This window comes from Apteryx rowi, unplaced genomic scaffold, assembly GCF_003343035.1.
Source record: "Apteryx rowi isolate R43461 unplaced genomic scaffold, aptRow1 scaffold_208, whole genome shotgun sequence".
Taxonomy (NCBI): domain Eukaryota; kingdom Metazoa; phylum Chordata; class Aves; order Apterygiformes; family Apterygidae; genus Apteryx; species Apteryx rowi.
Genome location: NW_020448397.1, coordinates 1,242,884 through 1,268,886, shown reverse-complemented (window position 1 = coordinate 1,268,886; position 26,003 = coordinate 1,242,884). Strand labels below are relative to the sequence as shown.

The 26,003-nt window shown below is 37.1% G+C and overlaps 1 protein-coding gene across 1 annotated transcript in view; it reads right to left on the bottom strand.

Annotated features, from left to right (window-relative positions):
* LOC112965249 (contactin-associated protein-like 4) overlaps positions 1 to 26,003 on the bottom strand; it is a 233,587-nt gene that overhangs the window by 74,837 nt on the left and 132,747 nt on the right. Inside the window, exons 4-6 of the mRNA XM_026064067.1 lie at positions 11,559 to 11,706; positions 1,797 to 2,000; positions 1,441 to 1,625 (exon numbers count right to left, since the gene is read on the bottom strand). Coding sequence (XP_025919852.1) covers positions 1,441 to 1,625; positions 1,797 to 2,000; positions 11,559 to 11,706 — 537 coding nt within the window. The remainder of the gene's footprint in view (positions 1 to 1,440; positions 1,626 to 1,796; positions 2,001 to 11,558; positions 11,707 to 26,003) is intronic.

The following is a 26,003-nucleotide window of genomic DNA, read 5'->3' as shown; positions in this document are numbered from 1 at the left end:
AACTAATTATTTAAACATTCTAACTCTCAAAGGTTTTTATAATATCATAAAACTTTTCATTTTAAAATTTCACTTCACAGTTAAAGTAATTTTATGAAAAACATTCAAAATGAAATATTCTGTATTAAATACCATAAGTTATAAGTGTCATTAAGTTATTAAATTGGGAAGTTTTGATTTCCAGAAATGTATTATTAAATACAGTGATTCACACTTTTGGGGAAGTTTTGAGGCTTTTTTCAAGTTTTTGCATTAAAAAGCCCTTCTTTCTACCTTGTTCTACTGATAACATCCATAATGCAAACTACAGTATGTGGAATAGAGGAAAAATAAATTTGTAATACTAGTTGATTTACTAAAATAAGTTTATTCATCACAATCAGTTAAAAGTTACATGTATTTGTTATTGCCCTCCCACCCCCTTTTTTTGTATGATCCTCCAAGCTTTGTCATTGTGTCTTAGATTCAGAAGTTTTAAACAAGGTCCTGTCTTTAATCATGTGAATAATATTCTTGAAATGCAACATTACAGACATGGAACAAGAGGGAAAAAGAGGAGAGCATTCAAATCACCACTTTGAAGGCTATGACCTCTCAAGAACAGTATTAGACACCTCCATAAAGTAGATTTAGATCATCTAAATTAATATTTCTCCTCGTAATGTGCATTTAAAGTGTCCTATGAAATCATTTACTTCTCTCGCGTGACTCAGTCAAAATCAAGGATAATGACTAACAGAAGTGAGTTAGCTGCCTAAAAGGTAGGTGTTATGGCACTGATTCAGAACTTGAATTGATAGAATAAAGTAATGTAGATTTGTGGGATCAAGTGGGCTCACTCTATTCTACAACTCATCGTGTCATCCTACAAACAGGAAGGGAGCAAACATAATGCAACTACTCACCAACTTACAGACCATGAAATAATGGTCTATGGATCATATTTGGGAAACTTTTGCACCATGTTACACATATTCCTTTTCACGAATCTACCATTTGTGTAAATGAGATTTGCTCACAGTACATTTGCTAGATTTACTAGGAGTTTTAATTTTTACCTAAGCACTTCTGAAATGGGCTTTAGCCATACTGATTTACTCTAATTTTCATCAAATCATAATATAAGTAGTTTGATTTGGGGCTCATTCCTCTTCTGTCTGCACAGTGTTCAACACATTTGCAGCAGTATCGTAACAAAGACAACAGTAAAGATTTCTGAGATGAAAAAGATGGTCTATTGAAAATTTTGGACTATCAGTCTGGCAAGCTAAGCATTAGTAAGCTAAGAACACTTCTCCAATCCATTCCTTCAGGAGATAAAATTGCCTAAAGTCTTAAGCTCTACAAACTTCCGTAAGTAAGTTCTATCCCCTTTGCTTATTTCATTGCATTTACAAAACAAAGTTGATAAATGTAATAAATGAAAGGCAATTTTCACACCTCATAATCAAGGTCCAAATAATTGAATTCTCCTTTTGCATGAAAATGATGAGTGTGTTTATCCACTGTAAAGTTTACTTGATTGTTAAAATGCTCAATGAGGACAGAATGCCAATGCTGATCATCCAAAAGGCTGCCCAGGGTAATATTAATTTGGGCATTAGAAGAGTGAGTTTTAGCATCACCTTAAGAGGAGAAAAATAAGAAACTATTAATTTCACATTAAAAAGTATAAATATTCAAATATATACTCTTAGCTTATGGTATACTATACATTAAAATCAGCTTAATAAAAGGAGTTTTACTCAAATAATACTCAGGAGCTGCATTAGACTGAATAAAACTGTAGTTGTTACCTAAATTAATGAGTAAGGACAGCTTCCCTTTAATTAATTCCAGTGTTATGTAGTCTCCATTTTGTCCTTCTCTGTGGAGGAGAATTCCATCACTTTGCATTGTCTTAAACTTCAGAGAAATCACATCTTTCAGTGCGCTCATGAGTTTTTGATTAAATGTGTAAATTAGACAACTTTTCCCATCAAAACCAACCACCTCGGACCCTAGAAATAAACAAATTAAAGATAATGTATAATGTATAATGCTATGTCTAAAAGAAACAGTTGCATATAACTTCACTACTATGAAGGCCCACCACTAACATCCTTACATTCATCTGTGCCCGATAAAGAGGAGTATGTTAATGCTATTCCTAGTATTTCACAAATGTTAAGACTGGCCTATATTAGTGATGCTGCTGTTACTAAAATATAAAACAAGGTGAGCTGAAGAGATCACAGCTTCTACCCCTATCTAGTACTGATATCACACACTGAAGCATCTTTGTTGCCTTGGCGCCATAAGCACATTAATCATACAGTAAAAGCAGAATTGGCCAGAGTGAGAATTTCTGTTAATTTCTCTCTGCAATTAATTCCAATTAAGAAAATAAATAAGAAGAAAATCATTTCCATTATGTTTAACTGATTTGCAGGGACTTCATGGCAGGCTATAACTTCAAGCCACTATTAAAATCAATCTGGATAACTTTACAATAATTCGAAATAATATTATGGCATATTATTCTAGGAAACAAACAAAAATACTCTAAAAGGACGACCTGTTAGTTATGAGTAGGGCCTGGTTCTCTTATCAAATGCTACGTTGTTGACATCATAAATGTTATTTTGAATTACCACTTTAATTAAGCTGAAATGCAGCTTTAAAACTTGAACACAAGTTAATAATGACTCTGTATCATCAGTCTTCCAGTAAGGCCATATAGTCACAGAATCACATAATCACAGAATCACTGAGGTTGGAAGAAACCTCTGGAGATCATCTAGGCCATCTGCCCTGCTCAAAGCAGGGTCAACTAGAACAGGTTGCTCAGGGGCACGTCCAGTTGGGTTTTGAATATCTCCAAAAATAGAGACTCCAAACCCCCTTGGGGCAACCCATTCCAGTGTTCAATCACCCTTACCATAAAGAAGTTTTTCTTATGTTTAAACAGAAGTTCTTGTATTTCAATTTATGCCCATTGCTTCTTGTCCTGTCAATGCTCACCACTGAGAAGAGCTTGGCTTTGTTTTCCTTCCATCAGGTATTTATAAACATTGATAAGATCTCCCCTGAGGCTTCCCTTCTTGAGGCTGAAGAATCCCAGTTCTCTCTTTGTATGAGAGATGCCCCAGTCCCTTAATCATCTTTGCAGCCTTTTGCTAGACTTGCTCCAGTAGGTCCATGTCTCTCTTGTACTGGTGAGCTCCAAATTTGACAAAGCACTCCAGATGTGGCCTCAACAGTGCTGAGTAGAGGGGGAGGATCACCTCTCTCAGCCTGCTGGCAATCCTCTTCCTAATGCAGCCCAGGATGCCATAGGCCTTCTGTGATGCAAGGGCACACTGTTGGTTCATGTATTGACCTTGGTGTTCATCAGGACTCCCACCTTTTTTGCAAAGCTGCTTTCTAGCTGGTCAATCACCAGTAAACCCCTTACCGGGTTATTTTTTCCGCTGATGCAGGACTTTGCACTTCCCTTTGTTGAACTTCATGAGGTTCCTGCCAGCTCATTTCTTCAGTCTGTTCAGGTACCTCTGAATGGCAGTACAACCAATGGTTTATCAACCATTCCTCCCAACTTTGTATCATCCGCAAAATTGCTAGGGGTATAGTTGGTCCCATCATCCAGGTCATGCATGAAGATGTTAAACATTATCAGCCCCAATAACAAACCCCAGGGATACATCACAAGTGACTAGCCTCCAGCTGGACTTTGTGCCACTGATCACCACCCTTTCAGCCTGGCAGTTCAGTTTTCAATTCACCTCAATGACCAGTCATCTAGCCTGTACGTACCAGTTTGTTTATGAAAATGTTTTGGGAGACAGTGTTGAAAACTTTGCTGAGGTCAGGATAAACAGCATCTGCTGCTCTCCCCTCATCCACCAAGCCAGTCATCTCATTTTAGAAGGTTATGAGGTTGGTCAGGCATGATTTCCCCTTCAGAAATCCCTGCTGATCACTCCCAGACATCTTTTTGTCTTTCATATGTTTGAAAATAATTTCCAGGGCCATTTACTCCATGATTTCCCCAGGAATCAAAGTGAGGCTTGTAGTTCCTCCTTCATGCTTCCTTAAGATAGGAGTGACATTTGCTTCTTCCAGTCCTCAGAAACCTCTCTTGATCACAACTTCAAAAGTAATCAAGAATTGCCTCAGAGTGACTTTTGTCCATTCCTTCAGCCCTGGGGTGTGCATCCTGTCAGGACTCATGAATGTGTGTATGTCCAGTTTGTTTAAATGTTCCCTCCTGAACTGACGTAAGTCTTCCTTGCTCCAGACTTTCCTAGCAGTTTGGGAATTCCTGAAAGTAAGTATGACCAGTAGAGACTGAGGCAAAGAAGGCACTGAATATCTTTTCTGTGTCCTTTGTCATCAGGTCCCCTGACCCTTTCAGCAGCAGGCCCACACTTTCCCTAGCTTTCCTTTTGCTGCTGATGTACCCGTAGAAGCCCTCCTTGTTGTCCTTCACCTCCCTTGACAGATTCAATTTCAGGTGAGCTTCAGCTTTCCTAACCCCATCCCTGCATGCTCAGACAGTATCTCTATATTCTTCTGCTCCCACTTCTTGTATGCTTCTTTTTTTACATTTGAGTTTTGTCAGGAGACCCTTTTTCAAGCATGCAAACCACCTTTTTTGTTTTCAAGCATGTTGAGCTTGGAGGAGGTGATCCTTGAAAATCATCTAGCTGGATCCCTCTTCTCTCCAGGGCTGTGTCCCATGGAACTCTTCCAAACAGGTTCCTGAAGAGGCCAAAGTCTGCTTTCCTGAAGTCTAGGGCTGTGATCCTGATTTTTGCCTTATTCCCTTCTCTCAGGATACCGAACTCCACCATCTCATGGTCACCGCAGCCAAGGCTGCCTCCTAACTTCACATCCCCAACCAGTCCTTAGCTTCTAAGAATCAGGTCCGGTAGAGGGCCTCTCTTCATCTTCTCCTTAATCACCTGTGTTAGGAAGTTATCATTAGCATACCCCAGAAATCTCCTGTCTTGCTTATGCCCTCTCTTCCAGCAGATATTGGGATGGTTAAAGTCCCCCTTGGGGGAGGACTAGGGCCTGTGAACATGAGGCTTCATCCAGTTGTCTGAAGAAGGCCTCATCTACTTCTTCCTGATCACATGGTCCATAGCAGACACCCACAACAACGTCATTCATGTTGGTTTACCCTCTTATCCTAACCCACAAATCCTCAGCTATCTCATCATTCATCCCCAGGCAGAACTCCATGCATCCCTGTGGTGCTGTCACATAAAGTGTGCTTCTGTCTCCTCAGCATGCTGGCCTTTCTTTCCCAAAGAGATGGTGTCCATCCATGGCAGCACTCCAGTCATGTGATCTGTGACCACGTCTCTGTGGTCCAAAAGAGATTGTAGCCCTTCAGCTGCAAGCAGACCTGTAATTCCTCCTGTTTGTTTCTCATGTTGTGTGTGTTAGTGTACCAGCACTTGAGAGAGGCACCCAGTTGTGTTCATTTTCCCAGTCATGCTTGATACATGCCAGATCTCCTCTGGCAGTATCACTGGTGCCCATGTGGAAGATCAGTGGGCAGAATAGTCTGAGGACTGGACAAGCCCTGTCAGTCTCTCCTCAGCATCCTGAATCCAAGCCCCCGCAACTAGAAAACCTCCCTAGACAGCAGGTCAGGTCAGCAAATAGGGGCCTCCATCTCCCATAGCAGGGGGGGACCTCAAGAGACATCTTGATTCCATATGACAATAAACAAAATAATAAACTGCTAAGTTCAACAGATGAAGACAATAGCAACACTGAGGAATTTTCATTATATATGTGTTTGCATGCTTCCTGACTTACTCTGTCACATTCATACTTTCCATGACTATGTTGAAAGGTACCGTCTTACAAGCTGCATGACAATGCCCCAGGGAAATCTACTTTCTATTTGTGACAGTGTTTTATCTAGTTTCTTTCAAGGTCACATACATTTACTTTACCTGAAGAAAGAACTGATTTTAGCCCAATAATATAAAAGAATATCTGTCAAAATCAGTGCAGATTGAAGACGACACACACAAAGGAACTGATAACACTCTTAGAAGCTCATAGAGTATTCACAGTTCATAAGTAAAGAAGAAAAAGGTAATTGTCCTTGGAAGATACATTTGTGAAATAAATGAAGATGTAAAGGACACTCAATAAAATACGAAGTTATTTTTCAGCTGACTGGTTGACTTCTTCCAAGTCAGTGGAAACCCATTATCTATTTACTAACTTTATTTAATTTCACCAAAAATATCTCTCCACATTGTTGGCATGGAAAAGAACTCAATTAAAACTAACTGCAGTTTTTAAAGTCAGTCATTTATATTCCATTTTCAAAAACTCTTGTCAAGTGAATGCAGCTATGTTTTTAAATTCAATTTTTTCATTTTCCACACATCTGTTAATGTGCTTCGAACTTATGAAGAATTCATTTACCAAGTGTACAATGAATAAATATTACATTACACCTAAAAAGGAATCCTAGGTTGACTATTTTACTTCATTATGTCATTGAAGGAATGTGGACAGTGAAAGCATAAATCAATGTCAAATTTAAATAATGAATGCTAAGTTTAATAGCCTCAGTAAAAGCTAGGCACTTCAATAATATAACTTTGTATACTGTCATGTATGTATCAAACCAGCTAACTCCTGGTTATCAGTAGACACTGATAACAGCAAGGCTTTTATATTGGGAGCATGCTCTTACTCTTAGCTACTGAGAAAACTAAGTATGTGAGTATGAATGATATTGATCCCTGTTTTCCAAAATGTCTTTCACTCTTCTGCAGTACTATCCCCTAAGCAGCAAAACCTACTCTGTCCAAATTTGGGAAATAAACAAAAACAAACTTGTCCCCCACAAATATGCATGAATGAAGACTGTGAAAGAACTGCAGCTATTAATCAAAACTTTTATAAAGTTTCTTATCCATGCGCTGTCTTCACCAGCTATGCATTACCACTATAAATAAATAAAGTTGTGAGAGATAAAGTTGGATCTCCTAAAGACTTATCAGGATAGAAGGTATGAGCTCAAATACTCAGGGTATTACAGTGTTTTCCTTCTTCATTTTTGTCACCTCCAATCAGCTCCTAATATTCCCTGGGCTTGAACATCAGTCTCCATGGTTTTTCTCTATTCTGCTGTTATAAATAAGGAAAATAAAAAGATGTTGATTTACTTTATGAACTCATGTATTTTATTGCACAATTATTATCATAAAGATGTGCCTGTTCTCAAGTTATATTAGTCTAAATCCTTACCATACTGTGAAAATACCTTTGGAAGTGATTAAATGCCTCTGAACAATCAGGAATCCTGGAAGCCTGTTCACACACCATAGAATCAATAGTTCTAGAGATCTAGAGCTTTAGCTGCAGTATTTTTGTTTGAAAAATGTTGACTTGATTTTTGCTGATCTCTTCACTTATTGCAATTATTCAACTAATGCTTTACAGGAAAAAATCTTCAAACAATTCAGACTGGTATTTCTTCTTGCTTTTAGATACTCTTATTCCTTATTAATTGTGTAATAGGATGAGAAATCTGGTCAGTGGCCCTTGCCAGTTTTGGAGAGAGCAGATCTGAAAAGGTGCATGGAGTTCAGAAAAGTTAGGTAAACCAGGACAGCTTGAAACAAAGCTTTTAAAATATCTGCTATGGTGAAATTATTCATAATCAGACACATTTAAAATTAACTTTTTACAATCACATTCGCACCAAAGCCTTGAAAGCACGTTATCCCAGTTATAAACAGCATGGGAAGTTCTTTCTCTGACTATGTAATTGTGTCATCGATTTTATGCATTCCAGCTGTGAAGGGAATGCTCACAAAGCCTTATCCAGCTCATTTAACAGCGTTAGAGCCAGGACTCTGGTAGAGGGTTTTCTTATCGCAGTATCTATGGTGCAGTGCWAGGCATTGAACTCAGCAATATTTACTTCCCAGTTACCTTTCTCCTACAATCATATACCATGGTTATTTTTGCATTTTAATACATCTTTCTGCCTGTCATATGAACCAGCCATTACTTTTTTCTGATTGTAGCTGCCATTACTGTCTTTCAGAAGATGGAATGAGCAAGAGAGGGTTGTAATGAAGGGAGAAAAGAGTATGCCAAAGAGATTTCTAAGCTCCATTTTTAAGTGCCAGGGGATAGTTTAACTCGAACAATGTCAAGCATGACTTTATTCTCACAAGCTGACATTTCAGCAGGCAACAAACCACAGAAAATTTCTGCAGAGATGCATTAGTTTCTCCTGCACAAATTGAATAGGAAGAACCAGCAGTCAGAGCCCAAGAGTTTTTGTTTGTTTGTTTGTTTGTTTGTTTTTTGAAACACAGTGTTTGTTTTCCAATCATGGCATAATCATATTCAGTCAATCCATATGAAGCCGAGCATTTTACCTGCAGGTAGAATACATCTTTCTTTTTCCTATGAAAAGAATTTCTAGAGCAATGGCAGGTGTAAGAAACTGAGACACATGGCAAAGGTAGTGGGGTAAGGAAAAGGAAGAAATAAACATGAATACAGAGGAACCCTTTTAATATTGCACTTAATTCCATCACTGACTACTCCTGTTTTCAAAAAGTGCTAAGAGGCAAAAATGGCAGGACTTATTTTGGATGTGTGCTTTACAGACATATAAAATATGACAGCCTTGGCCCCAAGAGTTTATAGTCCAAAATGTGTTCTGTATAAAAAACTAAAGAAACTCACAATAACCAGCCCTGTCCTGTGGATATTGCTCATGGACATCACTGATCCCAGTGAGATTGTAATAAAAAGGCAGATGTTAGGTCTGAGGACACCAAGCTGTTAAGTTCTTTGGAGATGGTATTTTGGGTAACAGAGCAGACAAAAGTAGTGCTAACAATTCTCCAGTACGTATTACTTAACTAACATAATATTTACCTCTTTTGGATATAACAGAAACAAATTTATCTGTATTACTCTATGGATTAGTGAGAATAACTTCATACCATCTCTGTGGTTTTAGTTGAGTTGCATAATTTGTAACAGATATCACTGAAGAAATTGTTGGATTTTTCACTTGAACACAGGGCACAGTCCATGTATTCACTGGTAAAGGGAAAGGGACTTGTTTACTTTTACAAGATAGGATCCATTGAGCTGACCAGAATTAACACCTATCTCCAAAGGCAAGAAAGAAGAATTGGAAGGTGTGAACAAAGTTAAAGCAGATATCACTGGTATTTCTCCTTTTCTTTAGTTTCTGGTCCTGCCTGGAATAACATATAGTAATTCAAAAATTGACAGATATTATTACTGTCACAGTAACGACGTGTTCTATATGTGTCTGATAAATGTAATAAAAGTTAAGAGAGTAAGAATTCACCTTTGAAATTATTAAATCTTTTAGAACTATAAGACTGTAATCATCTGGTTTGTCTTCAACAAGTACCACTGAATTGCACCAATCATTAGAAGTACAAGTTGATTCTAGATGTTCCATGTAAATAAAAATGCTAAGAAAGTCTGCAATTCATTTTGAATTGAAAGGTCTGTAGATACTAAAAATAAACATCAGGCACTCACAGCTCACTCACAACATCATCACTACAAAAAAAGTCTTGACCAGCTTAAGAAAACTTCAATATTTGTAAAACTATCAGATTCTTTACGTGTTGCATTACAATGTATATTGGATCAACTAAATATTCTTTTTAGATTCAGCCTAATCTTAGAAGATAAAGAGTTGTTGATTTGTTTCCATAAGCTCTGTATAGGATCGATCCTATACCAAATAAGTAAAATACAGAGAGAAACCTAATCTTACGCTAAGGTAATTTCTGACCACGCATAAAATATTTTAACTGTGTAACTTGTTATTCTGTATGCTTTATTGTTTTTAATAACACCGACACTATCCTCTTGTGTCTTATATCCTTGCAGGTTTTCCACTGGCAGCTTGGCAGTAGGGGTATGACAGAAGAAAGCTGTAAGATACATCACAAGAGGTCACAGAGCAAATTACAGTAGTGAATACAGATAGTGAAAATCTACATAGGATTTTAGTCTGCTGGGAATGAGAGTGTCTCAGCTTGGAAATGTTTGAGAACAGGAATTTAAATATTTCCTAATGCGTAAGGTAACGGCCTGGGAAGAAGCAAAGTGGGTTACCTCTTAATGAAGCTCAGTGACAGGAAAGAATGGGGTCTTTTCAAGCATCACAGAGCATACTGAGACTTGGTTTGTTAAATACATGCGGGATGAGATCCTCTGCTGTGGCTCTAGATGAGATTTCAGGTGGGATACTCAGATGAGATTTCAGCTTAAAGTCATCTGTTCCACCTCAATTTTTAACATTTAGTAGTCCTGGAGCTTAAAACAGTGGAGTTTAAGTTGAATCTTGGGGATATTTCTTAGTTACAGCAGCATCGCTAGATTGCCCTAAGAACCACATGCCATGTTCTCAGTCTCTAGATGGGCGTCCCTCAAGAGTTCTGCAGGACTTCAGCAATGTGTCTCTTCCATCCTTCTCCTGCTATGAGCTAGCTGATTTCTGGGACAGGGCTGCTTACCTAATTTCTGAGATGACCTAATCTCCTACAGCCAGATATGAGATTTTCAATAGCCTTAGTTCATGCTCTTTTATTCATTTATTAATTTTACTCATTTTACAAAGCGCAGTGTAAAAAGGAAGATCCAGAGAGGTGTTTTACTGATGCTAAATTTAAAGTGACAAATCAGATATTACTGAACAGAAGGAGAGGATATATTTTAGATATAAGGAGAATGTTCAGAAGAAAACAGCTTTGTGAAATATGACTTAAACGTGGAAGTTGAAAACAAAATAAAAGATGAACGTATCTAAAAGAAGCAACCAAAAAAGCTGCTTAAAATAGACTCTGCTTCCCTCAGGGACAAAAATGTGGGAAATAAAAAGCAGTAAACAACTTGCTAAAAGAAAAATATTTTTAAAAAATCAACGAAGGATGATAACAGGAAGACAATAACAGAAAGAATTACAGTGTCAGGCAAATTAATGTAATTATTACACTTATGCTTTTGTCTCCCATATTCTTATATGACCTACTAATCTCTTATTAATGACATATCTAATTGTCTAAATTATCTAAATGTACTCTTTAAATAAATAATGACTTTGACGTTTCCCTTGTTTGTAGGTGTATCCATCTGTACCAATTCAGGACCAGGATCCTATATATAAAAAACTGTAAACATTTTCCACACTTTGCCTTCAGGAAGAAGGTGTACATCTTAAAATTAGGTTTGTAAGAAAATAATAATAATAATAATAATAATAATAATAATAATAAAAGAGTTTGGTGTAAACCAGTCATTCAGTTTTGTTCATACCATTCATTCCAACACAGAAAGAGCTGGAAAATAAGCATCAAATATTGTTAGATGATGCAGAAATAGCAAAGTCTGCACAGCAAAGTATGGAATCTGTAAAATTCAATAATGAAATTAAGCTTATAAATCTACTTCAAGTGTAACTTAGGTATCAAAAGACAACGATGAATAGACATTTCATTCAGCTGACTCAGCAAAACACTTACTATATGTGCATCCATAGACTTCAATGCGCATTCCAATTCTTCCATTGGGATTCCAGTCCAAAGGCACAAAACGGAGAAATCTTGCTTTAATGGAATGCTGAAGCTTATAGTATACAACACTGTCTGCATTTGTATTTCCAGAAAAGGCCTAAAAGAAAATAAAAGAGATCAACCACGTCTAAACTGAATACAGAAATATATGGAAGCACTGCTGACTTTTTCACTTTATGTCCTTATCTGGCACACAGCCAAGCACAGGAATAAATTTGTTCATGCATCTAGTCTCACTAACTTCTATAGGAACAGCGAATCAATCAGTCTTGATTCTTCTTCAGGATCAAATGTTTAGTTATCTGTCTATTTAGGATTGATACTAGGCTCATAAAAATATTTCAGCCTTCTAAAATTTAAATGAAGGAAATGTTGCTTCAGAAACAAACATTCCTCTGTCAAAGGAATGTATGCGGAAAACTTTGTCATTTCAGTATATTGTACCACTTAATATTCTATTTTAGGAGAATAGTGTGAGCTCTATGATTTCCTCTTACCTAAGGGTTAAATAAATTTCAGTACAAACTTGTGCTTTAGATGTGGAGTATGCTGAGTCCAAGAAGTTTTCCTCATAATCACTGACCACGGCATGGAAAGACTTTGGCTTCCAGCTAAAGAAGCCAGAGTATTATGAATGGATTTTAATTCAGTGTTTTGTTGAAAATAAAAATCATTACAAATTTTTTTCCAGGCAACACATAAAAAAAATTAAAAAGACTATTATATAGAAACATTTCTTGCAGAATTTAAACTGTAAGATTAGTTTTGCTTTCATTACATAAGGAAAAGACAGATAAAATGTAAAAAGCTCTGAACATTAATATCATGAGTCATGAACTTTAATATCCTAAAAATTGGATAATATCTTCTGACTTTGATAGTATAGGTGTATAGGTTTTTCTCATTGCCTGTTTGTGATATGTGAAGAAGAAAGAAATTGTTCAAACATTTTGGGTTAAAAGATCTGATAAATAAACAGAAATAGCTCTCTGAAATGTTTTGATTAGCAGAATTAAAGACTACACCTTTCCAGATGTATGAATAAAATTGTTGCTGTAGCTATGAGCCACAGACGTTGGTCTACAGAAGTATAAAGAAACCAACATACTTAGTTGTGCAGCTTTTCTTTGCATAATTTTTGAAGCAGAGGTGAGCTTCATTGCATTCATTACTCACCCTCATATATACGAATCTTCCCACTTTCCCTCCCCATATTAATAAAATTTCAAATACATTGTAACCTCCAAGTGTTCAATACGAAAAAAAAAAACCCAAAACAGTAGTGATTAGGCTTATTAGAGCTAACCTAGAGCTAGTAATAAACAATGAGAGTTAGAGACTCTAAATGTCTACCCCACTTTCAGCTTTATATTTTCTAAGCTCACTATCACAGCGGGTAAAGCTGGAAACATCCTAAAAGAAACACAGGACAGCTGCTGCTATTTCCAGGGTGAGACCCTTCAGATCTCTTGTCCCTTCCAATTCTTATTTGCAGTCTGTAACAAATGTAACTGCCAGTGAATGTGCCAATTACTTTGCTGATTGAACCAGAACCCAGGCCCCAGAAGTTTAAGCACTGTGAGCAAATTAAGGGTTCGATTAAGATTTCAATTTTTTTTTCTGAGATCATTTTCGGAAGACAACCACCTCATGAAAATTAGTTGTTGAGTTTTGAGTAAGGAATGCATATGACCTGATTTTTTACTGCAGGGCATACTTGAGCCATGTGCTCTTAATTTAAAGTTAGGTTTCTGACTTCAATAACAGTCTAAAAGTAATTGAGACTGCTCCTTAAACCATTCAAAATGGTCAGTTTAGAAATCTGTATTTGCTAGCTGTCATATTACAAAGCTTTTATGAGGAAGGAACAGATTCTAAAGTATATCAATTAAATATTAAATGAGTCTTTTATCACTGGAATTTATGCATTTTAAAGGTTAAAATATATAGGGTTTTTTTTCAGTTTTATATTTTTCACAAGAAAGAGAAAGAGAAGGCACTCAGACAGTTTTTCCTCTTGACTACAAATACTAAAGGCATATCCAAAGCCTATGAAAGTAAACTGCAGGYTTTTTAGAGAAGCAGTGTATTCAGCCTGACAGATACATTCCTGTCTACAAATTAGATGCAATTGCTGTTTTACAGTCTGATATGGCAATCATTTAAACATGCAATTAGAGCCACATAATAAGGTTCCCTCTTCCCATACATATCCCTTCTTTAGACTATTCAGATTACTTCATTCTCATGCCAAATCACTCATAGGGACCATGCCATTATGCTGAATTATGCAGGAAGCAGAGTCCTCACAACCTACGTAGTTGTCTGATGATTAAAAACACTCAGTGTGACCCTTGGTTAATATGAACATTACACATAATAAGCATTATGTTTACAAAAATATTAATAGGGCTGTAAAGCTAAACCCTCCAATATAACTGCCTACTGAATCTTAGCTGGTGCTCTTACATACACTATACTGCTTTTTAATTACATGAAAACATGCCATCTTTCTCAAAAGCTTTTTTGAAGTATGGAAACGCTCTACTGCAGTTTAGTCTTAAAGGGTAGCAGGGGCACTCAGCAGTATAGTCACAGAAATAAGATAGCTCTTCATGGCCTGATTTATGCCACAAAGGAGGAATATTCCACGCCCTACTGAAGGCCAAAGTGCAGACCTACCTTCAAATTTGTTTTTACCTTCCTGTTCAGTTTCGAACCCCATAGTTTCTTTACTGCAAGCTATTTTAACCCTGCTTTGAAGACAGTATTATTAAATTCATTATGGCATCAGAAATCATCCAAGTGCTCCAGGCTGCATTAGCGAACTGAAATCCTGTGTGGAGAAGGGCATCACCAAGCTCAGAAAGGCTGTCAAGGCAAGCTTATGTTAAGATAAATTAAAAGGGAAGTTCGTTCTCTCTCCAGAATCTTTCCAGAAAGAAAGGAAATTTTTTTTAGAAATAGGATAACACCAGCATCACATCCAAAACTTCCTCACACAGTTAAAAAGCCCTCCATATATAAAGTTGTGTATGAGATGAATTTTGTGCTGCCTATACAGAGCCATATTTTAGACCATGCAGAACAGCTTATTTATGAATGTAAGATTAACAATAAAATATACTATATATACACTGTAAGACATAYTAGAGTAGTAAATAATATGCATAGTGTTTTTACATACAGTGTACATATAGTAAGTTGTATAAATATTACTTCATAGTAAATAAAACAAATATTACAATTTTAAATATGTGTATTTAGATACAAATTCTAATTTGATATTAATCAGCAAGTATTAGAATGGGATCCCAACATGGATAATTTTGTCAGAAGAAGAAGTTCAGCAGTGAGCTACTAGAGTACCTCAAGAAGGTTCTGAAGACCAGCTCCATGCTTTTATTAGAAGCCTACGGTACAACAAGCTTTAAGATGTCAAAGACCCTAACTTTCTGAAGGCATGGCTTTTCTACCTATAGCAAATGTGTGTGTGTGTGTGTGTGTGTGTGTGTGTCCATTTGTGTGCGCGCATAAAATTTCATAGACACATGTTTTATGATCATTTGACCTACCAATGTGTCGAAACATCGTCTTGGGAAATCTCAGCATTCAGTGAGAATCGCTGGCCCAAACCAATACTAACTCAGTCAGCATTACTGTTTTTCTAATGAATTCAGAAGACAGAAATGATGACAGGTCAGTTCAACCTGTCCAGAATAACATGAAACTCCAGTCACCTCTACATCTCGTATGCGGACTAGAGTTAAAAAAAAAAAAAAAAAGGGTGCAGAGGAGGAAAACTCTCATTTTGTGCTTAATCTGATTCCTTTTTCTTCATTCCAATTAAGGACCAGCGTGGAGCCTGAGAACAATATCAGCCACATTAGAGGAAGTTTTCTGAAAGAAGTTCTATAAAATAAAGTACAGAAAAGAAACTATAAATGAACAGTAACATTTCTGAAAATACTCACTGATATTCTTTATATAGGTGTTTATTAGCAAGTAATAATTTCAGTCTTTAAACACTGGATCAACAAAATTATCTGAAAGAGTTTTCTAGAAAAAAGATGTTGATGTGTTCCACATACTGATTTAATTCTAGAAGATACCAAGAGTATAAATAAATATATAGATATAGATATATAAAAGTGTGTGTATATATATATATATATTGCTGTGTCACAAACTTAGGTCAAATAGATAAAAAATATATAAAACGCCAATTTAAGCTTGCAGTTCCTTTGGGTATCTGTAGCTCTTTCACAAGGTTTATGAATTCTACTACTAAAACTAGTACAAAAATGTATCCAAGTTCATACACTAGTTTAACTATTTAGATCTATAAAACAAAAGGGGTGTCCATTCATGCTAATCTAGCACACAGTATTATTAATATCGACATAAATAAAATATTGACTTCACAAGAGCCCAACCAGTCAGACTCTGCCTCCTCATCCCATTACCACTGTAGGAAGTTATTTTCTGGCTTTTGAACAGCTGCCTTTTGTAGTCTGTCCTAAAAGCTGACAAATGTGGACTGTTTGTATAAAGTGAAAAAATGAGTGTAAAAGTCCTCAAATCTGATCAGAAAACACTGTACCATACAACCATCTCCTTTACTTGATCTCCAGTTTGGATTTATGACAAGAAGAAAATGATTGCATAGATAAGATGATCAAAGATTATTTAGAGCTTTATTGGTTGTAATCAATATTTTATATAAAAACTGACAGATTTGACAGCTATAATATATTGGCAATGGGATCTTACTGAGGAGCCCTGTTCAGTGACTTGCTGTATTTTTCAATAGGTTTTGTCTTTGAACTGTTTGAAGATATAGTCACACTACAGTAGACTAATCTTAACTGACAAAAACATATGGTGGTTACACATGTTCATAAACCCAGCTGATCATAACCTCCTTGAAAGAGGAGGATAGTTCATGATTAACATAGACAAACCTGACTAGAAAACAGACACAAACTCTTGTTCTAGTCAGTCTTCACTGCTTGTCACATCTTCTGCTATCTCTGTAGCTCAGCATACTCCAGCCTGCAAGTTTCACAGAATCACAGAATCACAGAATGGCTGAGGTTGGAAGGGACCTCTGGAGATCATCTAGTCCAACCCCCCTGCTCAAGCAGGGTCACCTAGAGCACGTTGCACAGGATCGCATCCAGGCGCGTTTTGAATATCTCCAGAGAAGGAGACTCCACCACCTCTCTGGGCAACCTGTTCCAGTGCTCTGTCACCCTCACAGTGAAGAAGTATTTTCTCATGTTCAGATGGAAGCATCTGTGTTTCAGTTTGTGCCCGTTGCCTCGCGTCCTGTCGCTGGGCACCACTGAAGAGAGTCTGGCTCCATCCTCTTGACACCCTCCCTTCAGATACTTGTACACGTTGATAAGATCTCCTCTCAGCCTTCTCTTCTCCAAGCTAAACAGGCCCAGCTCTCTCAGCCTTTCCTCATAAGAGAGATGCTCCAGTCCCCTAATCATCTTTGTGGCCCTTCGCTGGACTTGCTCCAGTAGTGCCACGTCCCTCTTGTACTGGGGAGCCCAGAACTGGACGCAGTACTCCAGATGGGGCCTCACCAGGGCTGAGGAGAGGGGCAGGATCACCTCCCTCCACCTGCTGGCARCACTCTTCCTGATGCACCCCAGGATACCATTGGCCTTCTTGGCCACAAGGGCACATTGCTGCCTCATGCTTAACTTGGTGTCCACCAGCACTCCCAGGTCCTTCTCCGCAGAGCTGCTTTCCAGCAGGTCAACCCCCAACATGTACTGGTGCATGGGGTTATTCCTCCCCAGGTGCAGGACCCTGCACTTGCCTTTCTGGAACTTCATGAGGTTCCTCTCTGCCCACCTCTCCAGCCTGTCCAGGTCTCTCTGAATGGCAGCACAGCCCTCTGGTGTATCAGCCACTCCTCCCAGTTTTGTATCGTCGGCAAACTTGCTGAGGGTGCACTCTGTTCCTTCATCCAGGTCATTGATGAAGAAGCTGAACAAGACTGGACCCAGTACTGACCCCTGGGGGACACCACTAGCTACAGGCCTCCAGCTAGACTCTGCACCGCTGATCACAACTCTCTGAGCTCTGCCGTCCAGCCAGTTCTCAATCCACCTCACTGTCCACTCATCTAGGCCACACTTCCTGAGCTTGTCTATGAGGATGTTATGGGAGACAGTGTCAAAAGCCTTGCTGAAGTCTAGGTAGACAACATCCACTGCTCTCCCCTCATCTACCCAGCCAGTCATTCCATCATAGAAGGCTTTCAGATTGGTTAAGCATGATTTCCCTCTGGTGAAGCCATGCTGACTACTCCTGATCACCTTCTTGTCCTCCACATGCTTGGAGATGGCCTCCAGGATGAGCTGCTCCATCACCTTTCCAGGGATGGAGGTGAGGCTGACTGGCCTGTAGTTCCCTGGGTCCTCCTTCTTGCCCTTTTTGAAGACTGGGGTGACATTGGCTTTCTTCCAGTCTTCAGGCACCTCTCCTGTTCTTCATGACCTTTCAAAGATGGAGGAGAGTGGCTTAGCAATAACGTCCGCCAGCTCCCTCAGCACTCATGGGTGCATCCCATCAGGGCCCATGGATTTGTGGGTGTCARGTTTGCTTAAATGATCTCTAACCCACTCCTCCTCCACCAAGGGAAAGTCTTCCTCTCTCCAGACTTTCCCTCTTGCCTCCAGGATCTGGGGTTCCTGAGGGCTGGCCTGAGCAGTAAAGACTGAAGCAAAGAAAGCATTCAGTAACTCTGCCTTCTCTGCATCCTTCGTCACCAGGGCACCCACCCCATTCAGCAGTGGGCCCACATTTCCCCTAGTCTTCTTCTTGCTACTGAGGTATTTGAGGAAGCCCTTCTTGTTGTCCTTGACATCTCTAGCCAGATTTAATTCATTTGCATCATCTGCACCCTTAATAGTTACATTATTGTCAAAAGAAACATAGCTGACTAGCTACAGCAATAAAATGATTCTCTTCCCCCTTCCCCTCCCACCCCCCCCCCCAAAAAAAAAGAAACTGTGGAGGGATCTTAAAATCACTGCCATGTTGCAACCACGACTAATTAGCGTCAGATATATTGATGTCATGCACAAGGACATCATGTTTGCCCTTTCTTTCAGTTGTTCCCTCAGTCTATCGATCAGCTTCGTTTTTGTTTTGTTTTGTTTTTGCATTATATAGGTATTTCTAACATCCTTGCTAAACAGATTTCAAGTGCATGCAGCATACTGGTTTCGTCACCTAATGCTATAAAATGGAGCAATGCAATTCACAATACTATTCTGTTTAAACAGAATCTTATTTGAAAAATAATAATAAAAAAAACATTAAAACAACAAATCCTCTGAAAGAAGAGATTGCAAAGACTATTTCATCTATAATTATATTTTCATTTTGTGTTTTTGCAGTCCATTAAGAATGTTTTAAGGAATACCTTTCAACGTTATATTTTAAATGTCTTTCAGTTTACAATTCATTGCACCATAGAATTTGCCATTAAACATCATTTATTCTACCTTTAAAACAAGAATTCAAAATAGCATTCTTATAGCTTGTAGCACTGAAAATACTACTGTTTTTTTTCCATACAGAAAATCATTTCACTTACCACAAGGAATACACATCTCTCATTTAATTACTAGCCACCTCTGAATACCATTAAAATTACAGATGGTAAAAATGGACTATTGAGTACTCTTCAGAATGTTTCAAAACGCTATTTATTTTGCAACTGCATTACTAACGGTTTTATACATGATGAGCTAAAAATATAGAGATGGAATTTATTTAAGTAAAGATTATATTGTACATCATTTTCTTATGTGTCTTTCCTTCATAAGAAGTTACTAAACTGTGTCTCTGCTCATGATAGAACACGTCTAAGTGAATTGTTCTCATGTAATATAATGAAAAGCAGGAGGAGAGTGTAAATCTTTTGCAGAAATAAAACTATAGCTACTACATATAGCTACCTGTTTCAAATTATTCAGTAACCCAAAGAATTAGCTGAAACACTCCAAAGCAACATAGCTTTTCCTGCAGAATTTTCCTTAGTGTCTTTTAATGTATGTGGCAATACATTAAGGGAATATTTTATCACATTTAACTGGTTGACCAGTATGACCGTCACCTAAACCTCCTCCCATTCTGCTGTTTTTTTCTTTCCATTTACAACTCAAGCTCTCTATATTCATGTTTGTATTGCCTAACTCATTGCCATACACTGTTACATGGTCCTGTCATTTACCTATCCATGCTACTTGACTTCTTTAAGCATATTATGCTATAATATTGACAAATTGTAGCAGTATAGAAGTATTCTGGATGCTTTCCAGTTTTTTAAAAAACAAAGAAATTCTTAAAAATCACAGCATGAAAGACAATAGACAGTGAAGTATGCAAGGAATACATCATGAAATTTAAATGGTCAGTAAGATGATTGATCAATCAGTGAAATTTCAGTATTAGGGTATGCATTAACCATACTTGATTTCTCTTCAGACTTGTAAATTGTTCCCTTTGCATTTCCCTCTTCAGAATATTATTTAAAACAAATTTCTTCCCACAGACCACAGACTTGTAAACTCTATTTCTTTCTCCCACTAAAAGGTGCTAAAGGACGGCTGAACATCAAAACCAAAATAAGTCAAATTATTTAAACTTCAAACACAAAATAATGGAGTCAGCAAGCCATGAAACTTACTCTACCATTTAACTGTATTATATTTTATGCCATATCATTTTTCATTCTGCATGTGTACTTTGTTTGCTGACAATATCCTCCTAAAAAAAGTCATACAGGTACTTACATTTATGTAGGCAATGAATCTGCTTCAGTTATAATATTAACTAAAAGGAAGGTACATGATCCTGAAACAGCCTGAACTGAAAAGCATTTGCACACACATTTTATTGAATAAAAAGATATCAGAAAACAACAACAATTAAAATTCATGAGAATTTTATAAACTTAAAAACAGTTGAAAATGTAGTGGCCATTATCACCAATTCTCAGAAAAGGAAATGTAGAAGAAAACAGGTGAAATGTTCAGCAGCTATGAAATAGGAGGCCAAACCTTTTATATAAAACTATATGTGCTACCTCATAAACTTAAATCACTGCAATTTCCTCTTTGGCAGTAATAATGTGTAAGAAGTATGACTGATGTTCCTTTAATTTTTAATAAAAGGTGAAAATGAGATGCATCAATATAAGCAAAAGGTGAAATTCRGAAAGTACTTTGCTTCATGAAAGACATCTCTGCAGACTCTCCCAGTTGGGTCTCCTGTCARCAATATCATTTCTTTATACTATGTGGTCTGTAAACTAAATTTAGTAATGCTAATGCTAAGGAATATATTAATATTGACATGATAGTGTCCAAATCATTTTGAACATGTCATTTCACCTGAGAAAAATGACCCAGAAATCAGATGGACAGGCTGCATACCACTGTTAGTGCCATCCTTCTTATATAAAGTTCCTCATCTGTGACTTTTTGACAGACTTTTTTCACTCCATCACTTTTTCTGACAGTGATGTATCAAACCTTGAAACAGAACTGAATGCCTAAATAGCATGTATGCAAGAAGAACTATGCAGATATAAGACAGAACTTTCTAACACTTGTGCCTATAAAAGTTATTAGTTACTCTGCCCAGACACAAAAGAGATACTTGGCTCCTCTACACAAGGGTAGTGAAACTGGAGGCTCCACTGGTGACTTTAATTCTGCCATATGTGGTTTCATGTTATAAATCATATAGGGTTTTCATAAAAACTTTTTTTGAGTCAGGAGGGGGGCAGCAGAAAAACAGAATTAATAATATGATAATTACAGACTGAAATCACTGTGCAACCTCAGCAAGACTGGGACCTCCAGGTCCCCCTCTCCCTCCTCATGGACTAACAGCATCACCATGCCCAACGTGCATGCAGAAAACTTGACACAGCAACTACCCATCAGAGATATCAGCTCTTTTGAATACTCTCTGAATATTAGCTTGATATTAAATTGATATTGTCCGTGTTAAATATTGCCTTTGCAGTCCTGTCTTCTTCCTCTTTCACTTGCCCAAACTTTCATTTTCCTCTGGTAAAAATCCTGGGCCTACCTCCTGTCTTCAGATTTCTTATCTCAGTTCTAATCCCACCAATAAACGCTTTGGATTTTATACACTTCTCCACGACTTCTATCATCTCTTCCAAATTTCTCTTCCTGGGAAGCAGTGAGCCATGAATTGCTGCTGGCTGGGAGAGCATGCTAGTGAGCATTCACTATATGCTAACAGGGTCCTGGGCTAACCTTTCTCTCTTCCCCTTCCCTATTTGTCTACACATGCAGGTGAGCGTTCTAGTCACTGGGTTGTTACGTCATGATCGTTTCTGGGTTTTATCTCTCACTGTCTGTGAACTAATATCAGCATATTTTTACACAGTCGAACAGGTCTAGAAGGATGAGATGAAGAAAGAATGACCCAAACCTACCAGGTAATTCATCAAAGGAGACAGCCTATATTTGTGAACACTCCCAGCACTACAGAGAAAGAGATCTCTTTCTGTCTTTCTGTTTTTTCCATAAACAAACTTGGAAAGAGTATGCTTGCATATTGATATTGATGAGGACGATTTTTTTGTCTAAAAAATAAGCTAACAGCAACAGAAGATCTTGCAGGACTCAGAAATCCCATTTACCAAACAGCTTCGCAGGGGTATCTATATAGGGTATGAATCTAGGGTTCTCCAACTGCTATTGCTGTCCAGCAGAGGTCTGTCTCCAGTTTGTCATGCTCCTTAAGAAATGGAGTTGATAAAAAACAGTGTTCTCGATCACTAGAACCCCCTCTTTTTTCTCCTCTTCCCCTGTTATTATTGAGCATATTTGGTAAATCTGAAATTAAAAGGTACTACCACGGTCTAGCTGTCATTGTGTGGGAACTAATGTATTCATTAAAATTATCCTAATGCAAAAAAAGAAACAGTGACAACTACTTTTGAATTCTTTTACAGGTGACATTATTTCCTGTTTCATTCAATCTAAAACAGCAATAAATTTTATGTGAAATAATTTGTCACCATTGGAGGGAGCTCTTGTATTAATACAACTGGGCATAGCATTGGTATTTGTTAATCCCCCCTTAGAAAATTGTCATAACAATTCTTCTTTATTAATTTCTAATATGCAATGACCATGTAACTATGAAAATATGATGATTTATTAATACTGAGTAACAAACTAAGCATCCTCCTTGCTCACACATACTCCCTAGAATTTAAAAAGGTGAATATGTCTCATTATAGTTATTGGAATTCTAAACAACCTTTACCTTTGAAGAGCTTCAAAGATTAGCTAATTCTTTATCTAAAATAAACACATATTTTTTTAAAATATGGAACTGCAGTTCAAGAATTTGGATTCTGTTGTTCTTAAGGTAACTGTGATCTAAGGATAACAACCAAAGTACTTTTTAATGGAAGTGTTATGATAATTTACTTTCACTAAATTTATAAATTATTTGAAACAATTGGTCAGAAATACAAAAATTGCCTTCTGAGTCTGGGTTACAATGTAACTATCTATTTTCAAATCAATTTGAAGTTTAACTACTATTGTGCTGGGTAAAAGAAACCTTTACTAATGCTACTTAATGTTGATTTCTAATTCAAATATATTTACATATTCTGAAATAACAAGCTCCATAAATGTTATAAACAGTTTTAAAAGAGCAGCAAAACTATTTAACCTGTTTATTCATCTTTCCTGCATATTTAATTGTTATAAGTCTAAAAGTGGGGGGGAGGGATGGTGAGGGATGATATATTCCCCACAGTGTGGGCAACTTAGGAACGGATCAGGATTTATGATTATACATATACAACGCATAGTATAACACAGACACTACCAGAAATGAATAATAAAAATAATTCAGTTAATATATGACTAAAATAACTGTGACGCAACAGCAGTGCATCTACTGAAATGTCAAAACAGTACGTGGGAATCCTGTTTGCTCAAAGCAATATAAAAAACCTGTCCTAATATTACAGTATAGAATTCCCCTTTGCATACAATTTTACACTTTGCTCTGAAATGAAATTAAATGACCAGGAGGAAAGAAAGAAAGAAAAAGAAAGAAAGAAAGAAAGAAAGTAAATAAGAAAGAAAGAAAGAAAGAAACCTCATTATCTATGCAACATAGAAATGGCAGAGGAAATGCTTTGTAGCTTTTCTGTCCTGGGGGTCATAGGCAATAAAACAGTTCAATGAAAAGGCTTCCTATTAAATTTATTTCTGTAGTTTTTCATAAATGAAGTCTCACTGTTCTTCACTTCAGACAAATGCCAGTATATGAATTTTTCTGTAAGTAACTCATCATGATGGACTCACAATAGTATATTACACAGCATGAAACATTAACATTAATGATAATTAGATGGTTATGTGGCCACAGCTTCCATATTAGTCAAATAATTCACCTATCTCAGTAAAAAGCTCAGTGGCACATTATAGCATCTCCTTTTAAACACAGCTTGCCATTCTTACTAAGAAAACCTTTCAAAAGCAAATGGCTGCCGTGTTGGTTGCTTTACTCCGCTGAAAGATACTTTGAAGTGAAACCCAAGAGAAACTCACTGAAGAGATTAAGCTCTTCAGAGTGTAAACAACAAGGCTCAAAGATCTTTAAATCTGGGGATAAAGTTAACTAATTCTGCATTAAGTTTTAGTAGACATCTGCAGCAAATGCATATCTAAGGTTGCATGCAGCAGTAGGTATGGGTGACTAGAAAAAAGTAAATTGAATGGGGAAATTATTTCCTTTCAAGAACATGTGGAGTACAGGAGTGGAAGTTCAGTTATCTGGAAATGTCAGTATATTTTGTAGGCACACTGAAAACAGATGGAACAACAGAATAATCCCCCCACATTGGAGTTTCCTGATGACATTCTCTGATTATCCCTCATCCAGTTAACCAAACTTCTAGCTGACTACTTTATCCTGCAGTTACACTTCTGCATTGAAATAGTCTGTAACAAGGAGAGAAATGAAGGGGAATATGAAATCAAAACTATTCTTAACTGATGCATGTACTGAAATGATCATTCGGGTAAAAATAAAAGGCTAAACTTATCACTTGCCTGATATAACCAAATACAAAGGATTAAGCAGATTAACACCACCATATTCTTTTCCATCTGACTTCAACATGTGATTTCTTTTCAACACGTTTACTGCTTATTATGTCTATGCAAGAAGAGTGGGAACTGACCATGTTTTCCTCTTATCAAGTCCTCTTTCCTCCACATTTAAGGCAGCAAAACTAAGTCAATTTGGGATGAAAAAAAATATACCTAGACTGAGACACAAAACAATTACTATTCATGTGAAAACCTGACTCCTGGAGTCAGGTGGTTATGTAAGCATTTCAATTGGTCATATGGATTTGTTAGCTAAAATAAAATAGACTTCTGGTTTTCATGATTTCAGAGAAAAAATTACAACACACGTTAAGCTAATTTCACTATCCTAATAGCCTGAAACAAAAATTGTGAATGTTTCAGGTTGAAAACACTATTATTTCCTTCCCAGAGAATAAAAAATATATAATAAGATAGGGAACAACTTAAATTAGGTACCATGAGACTGAGATAGCTTCGTTCTGATTATGAATAAAGATTATTGYGTGAAAGAAAACATTTCATATTCTGTGATTCTGTGATTTTCTTCTTGCCACCATTTATCTTTTTATTTAATTTAATAAAATGAAATAAACACTTTTTTTTTTTTGGTGGAAACAGCCACAGACATTTCTATATGCTTCATATTTCAGCACTGGTTTGAGTCATGACTTTGACATGTGCATCTTGGCCCACATAAGACTCTGAATACAATACGAAAGAACTGGCTGTGGAACCTGTGTTTTCAGCAGTGCTCAATTTTGTGAATATTGTGCTTAACAGCAGCTGCAGCATATGCACAAATATGGAAGATTCAAAGACAGAGTCACCATGGAACAAAGTCACATTCCACTCACAAGTGCAGAACTTAGATCTTCATGAGGTTACAAAATAAAAATAGAGTGCAGTTCTGTCTTCAAATCAGAGAGAAGCAGTTAAAGTGACCCAAAGTGGTGAGCTGTCAGCATTTATAAGAATCCCCTACCAGCACTGAAGGTGGTAACAGCATGATGTTTTGTAGTGTTTCTATTTGGAATCCAGATGGAAATGCAGAGCAGCAGAAAAGAGATGTAGAAATTTGAATTATACAAAGCAAGAAAAGCTTTTTTAAAGAAAGTAGTCTGCATCTGTGAGACAAAATGGTTTAGACTTTAGCAAAAGGTTACTCAGCCTCCCAGGAATCCTCTTCCTGTAGCCTATT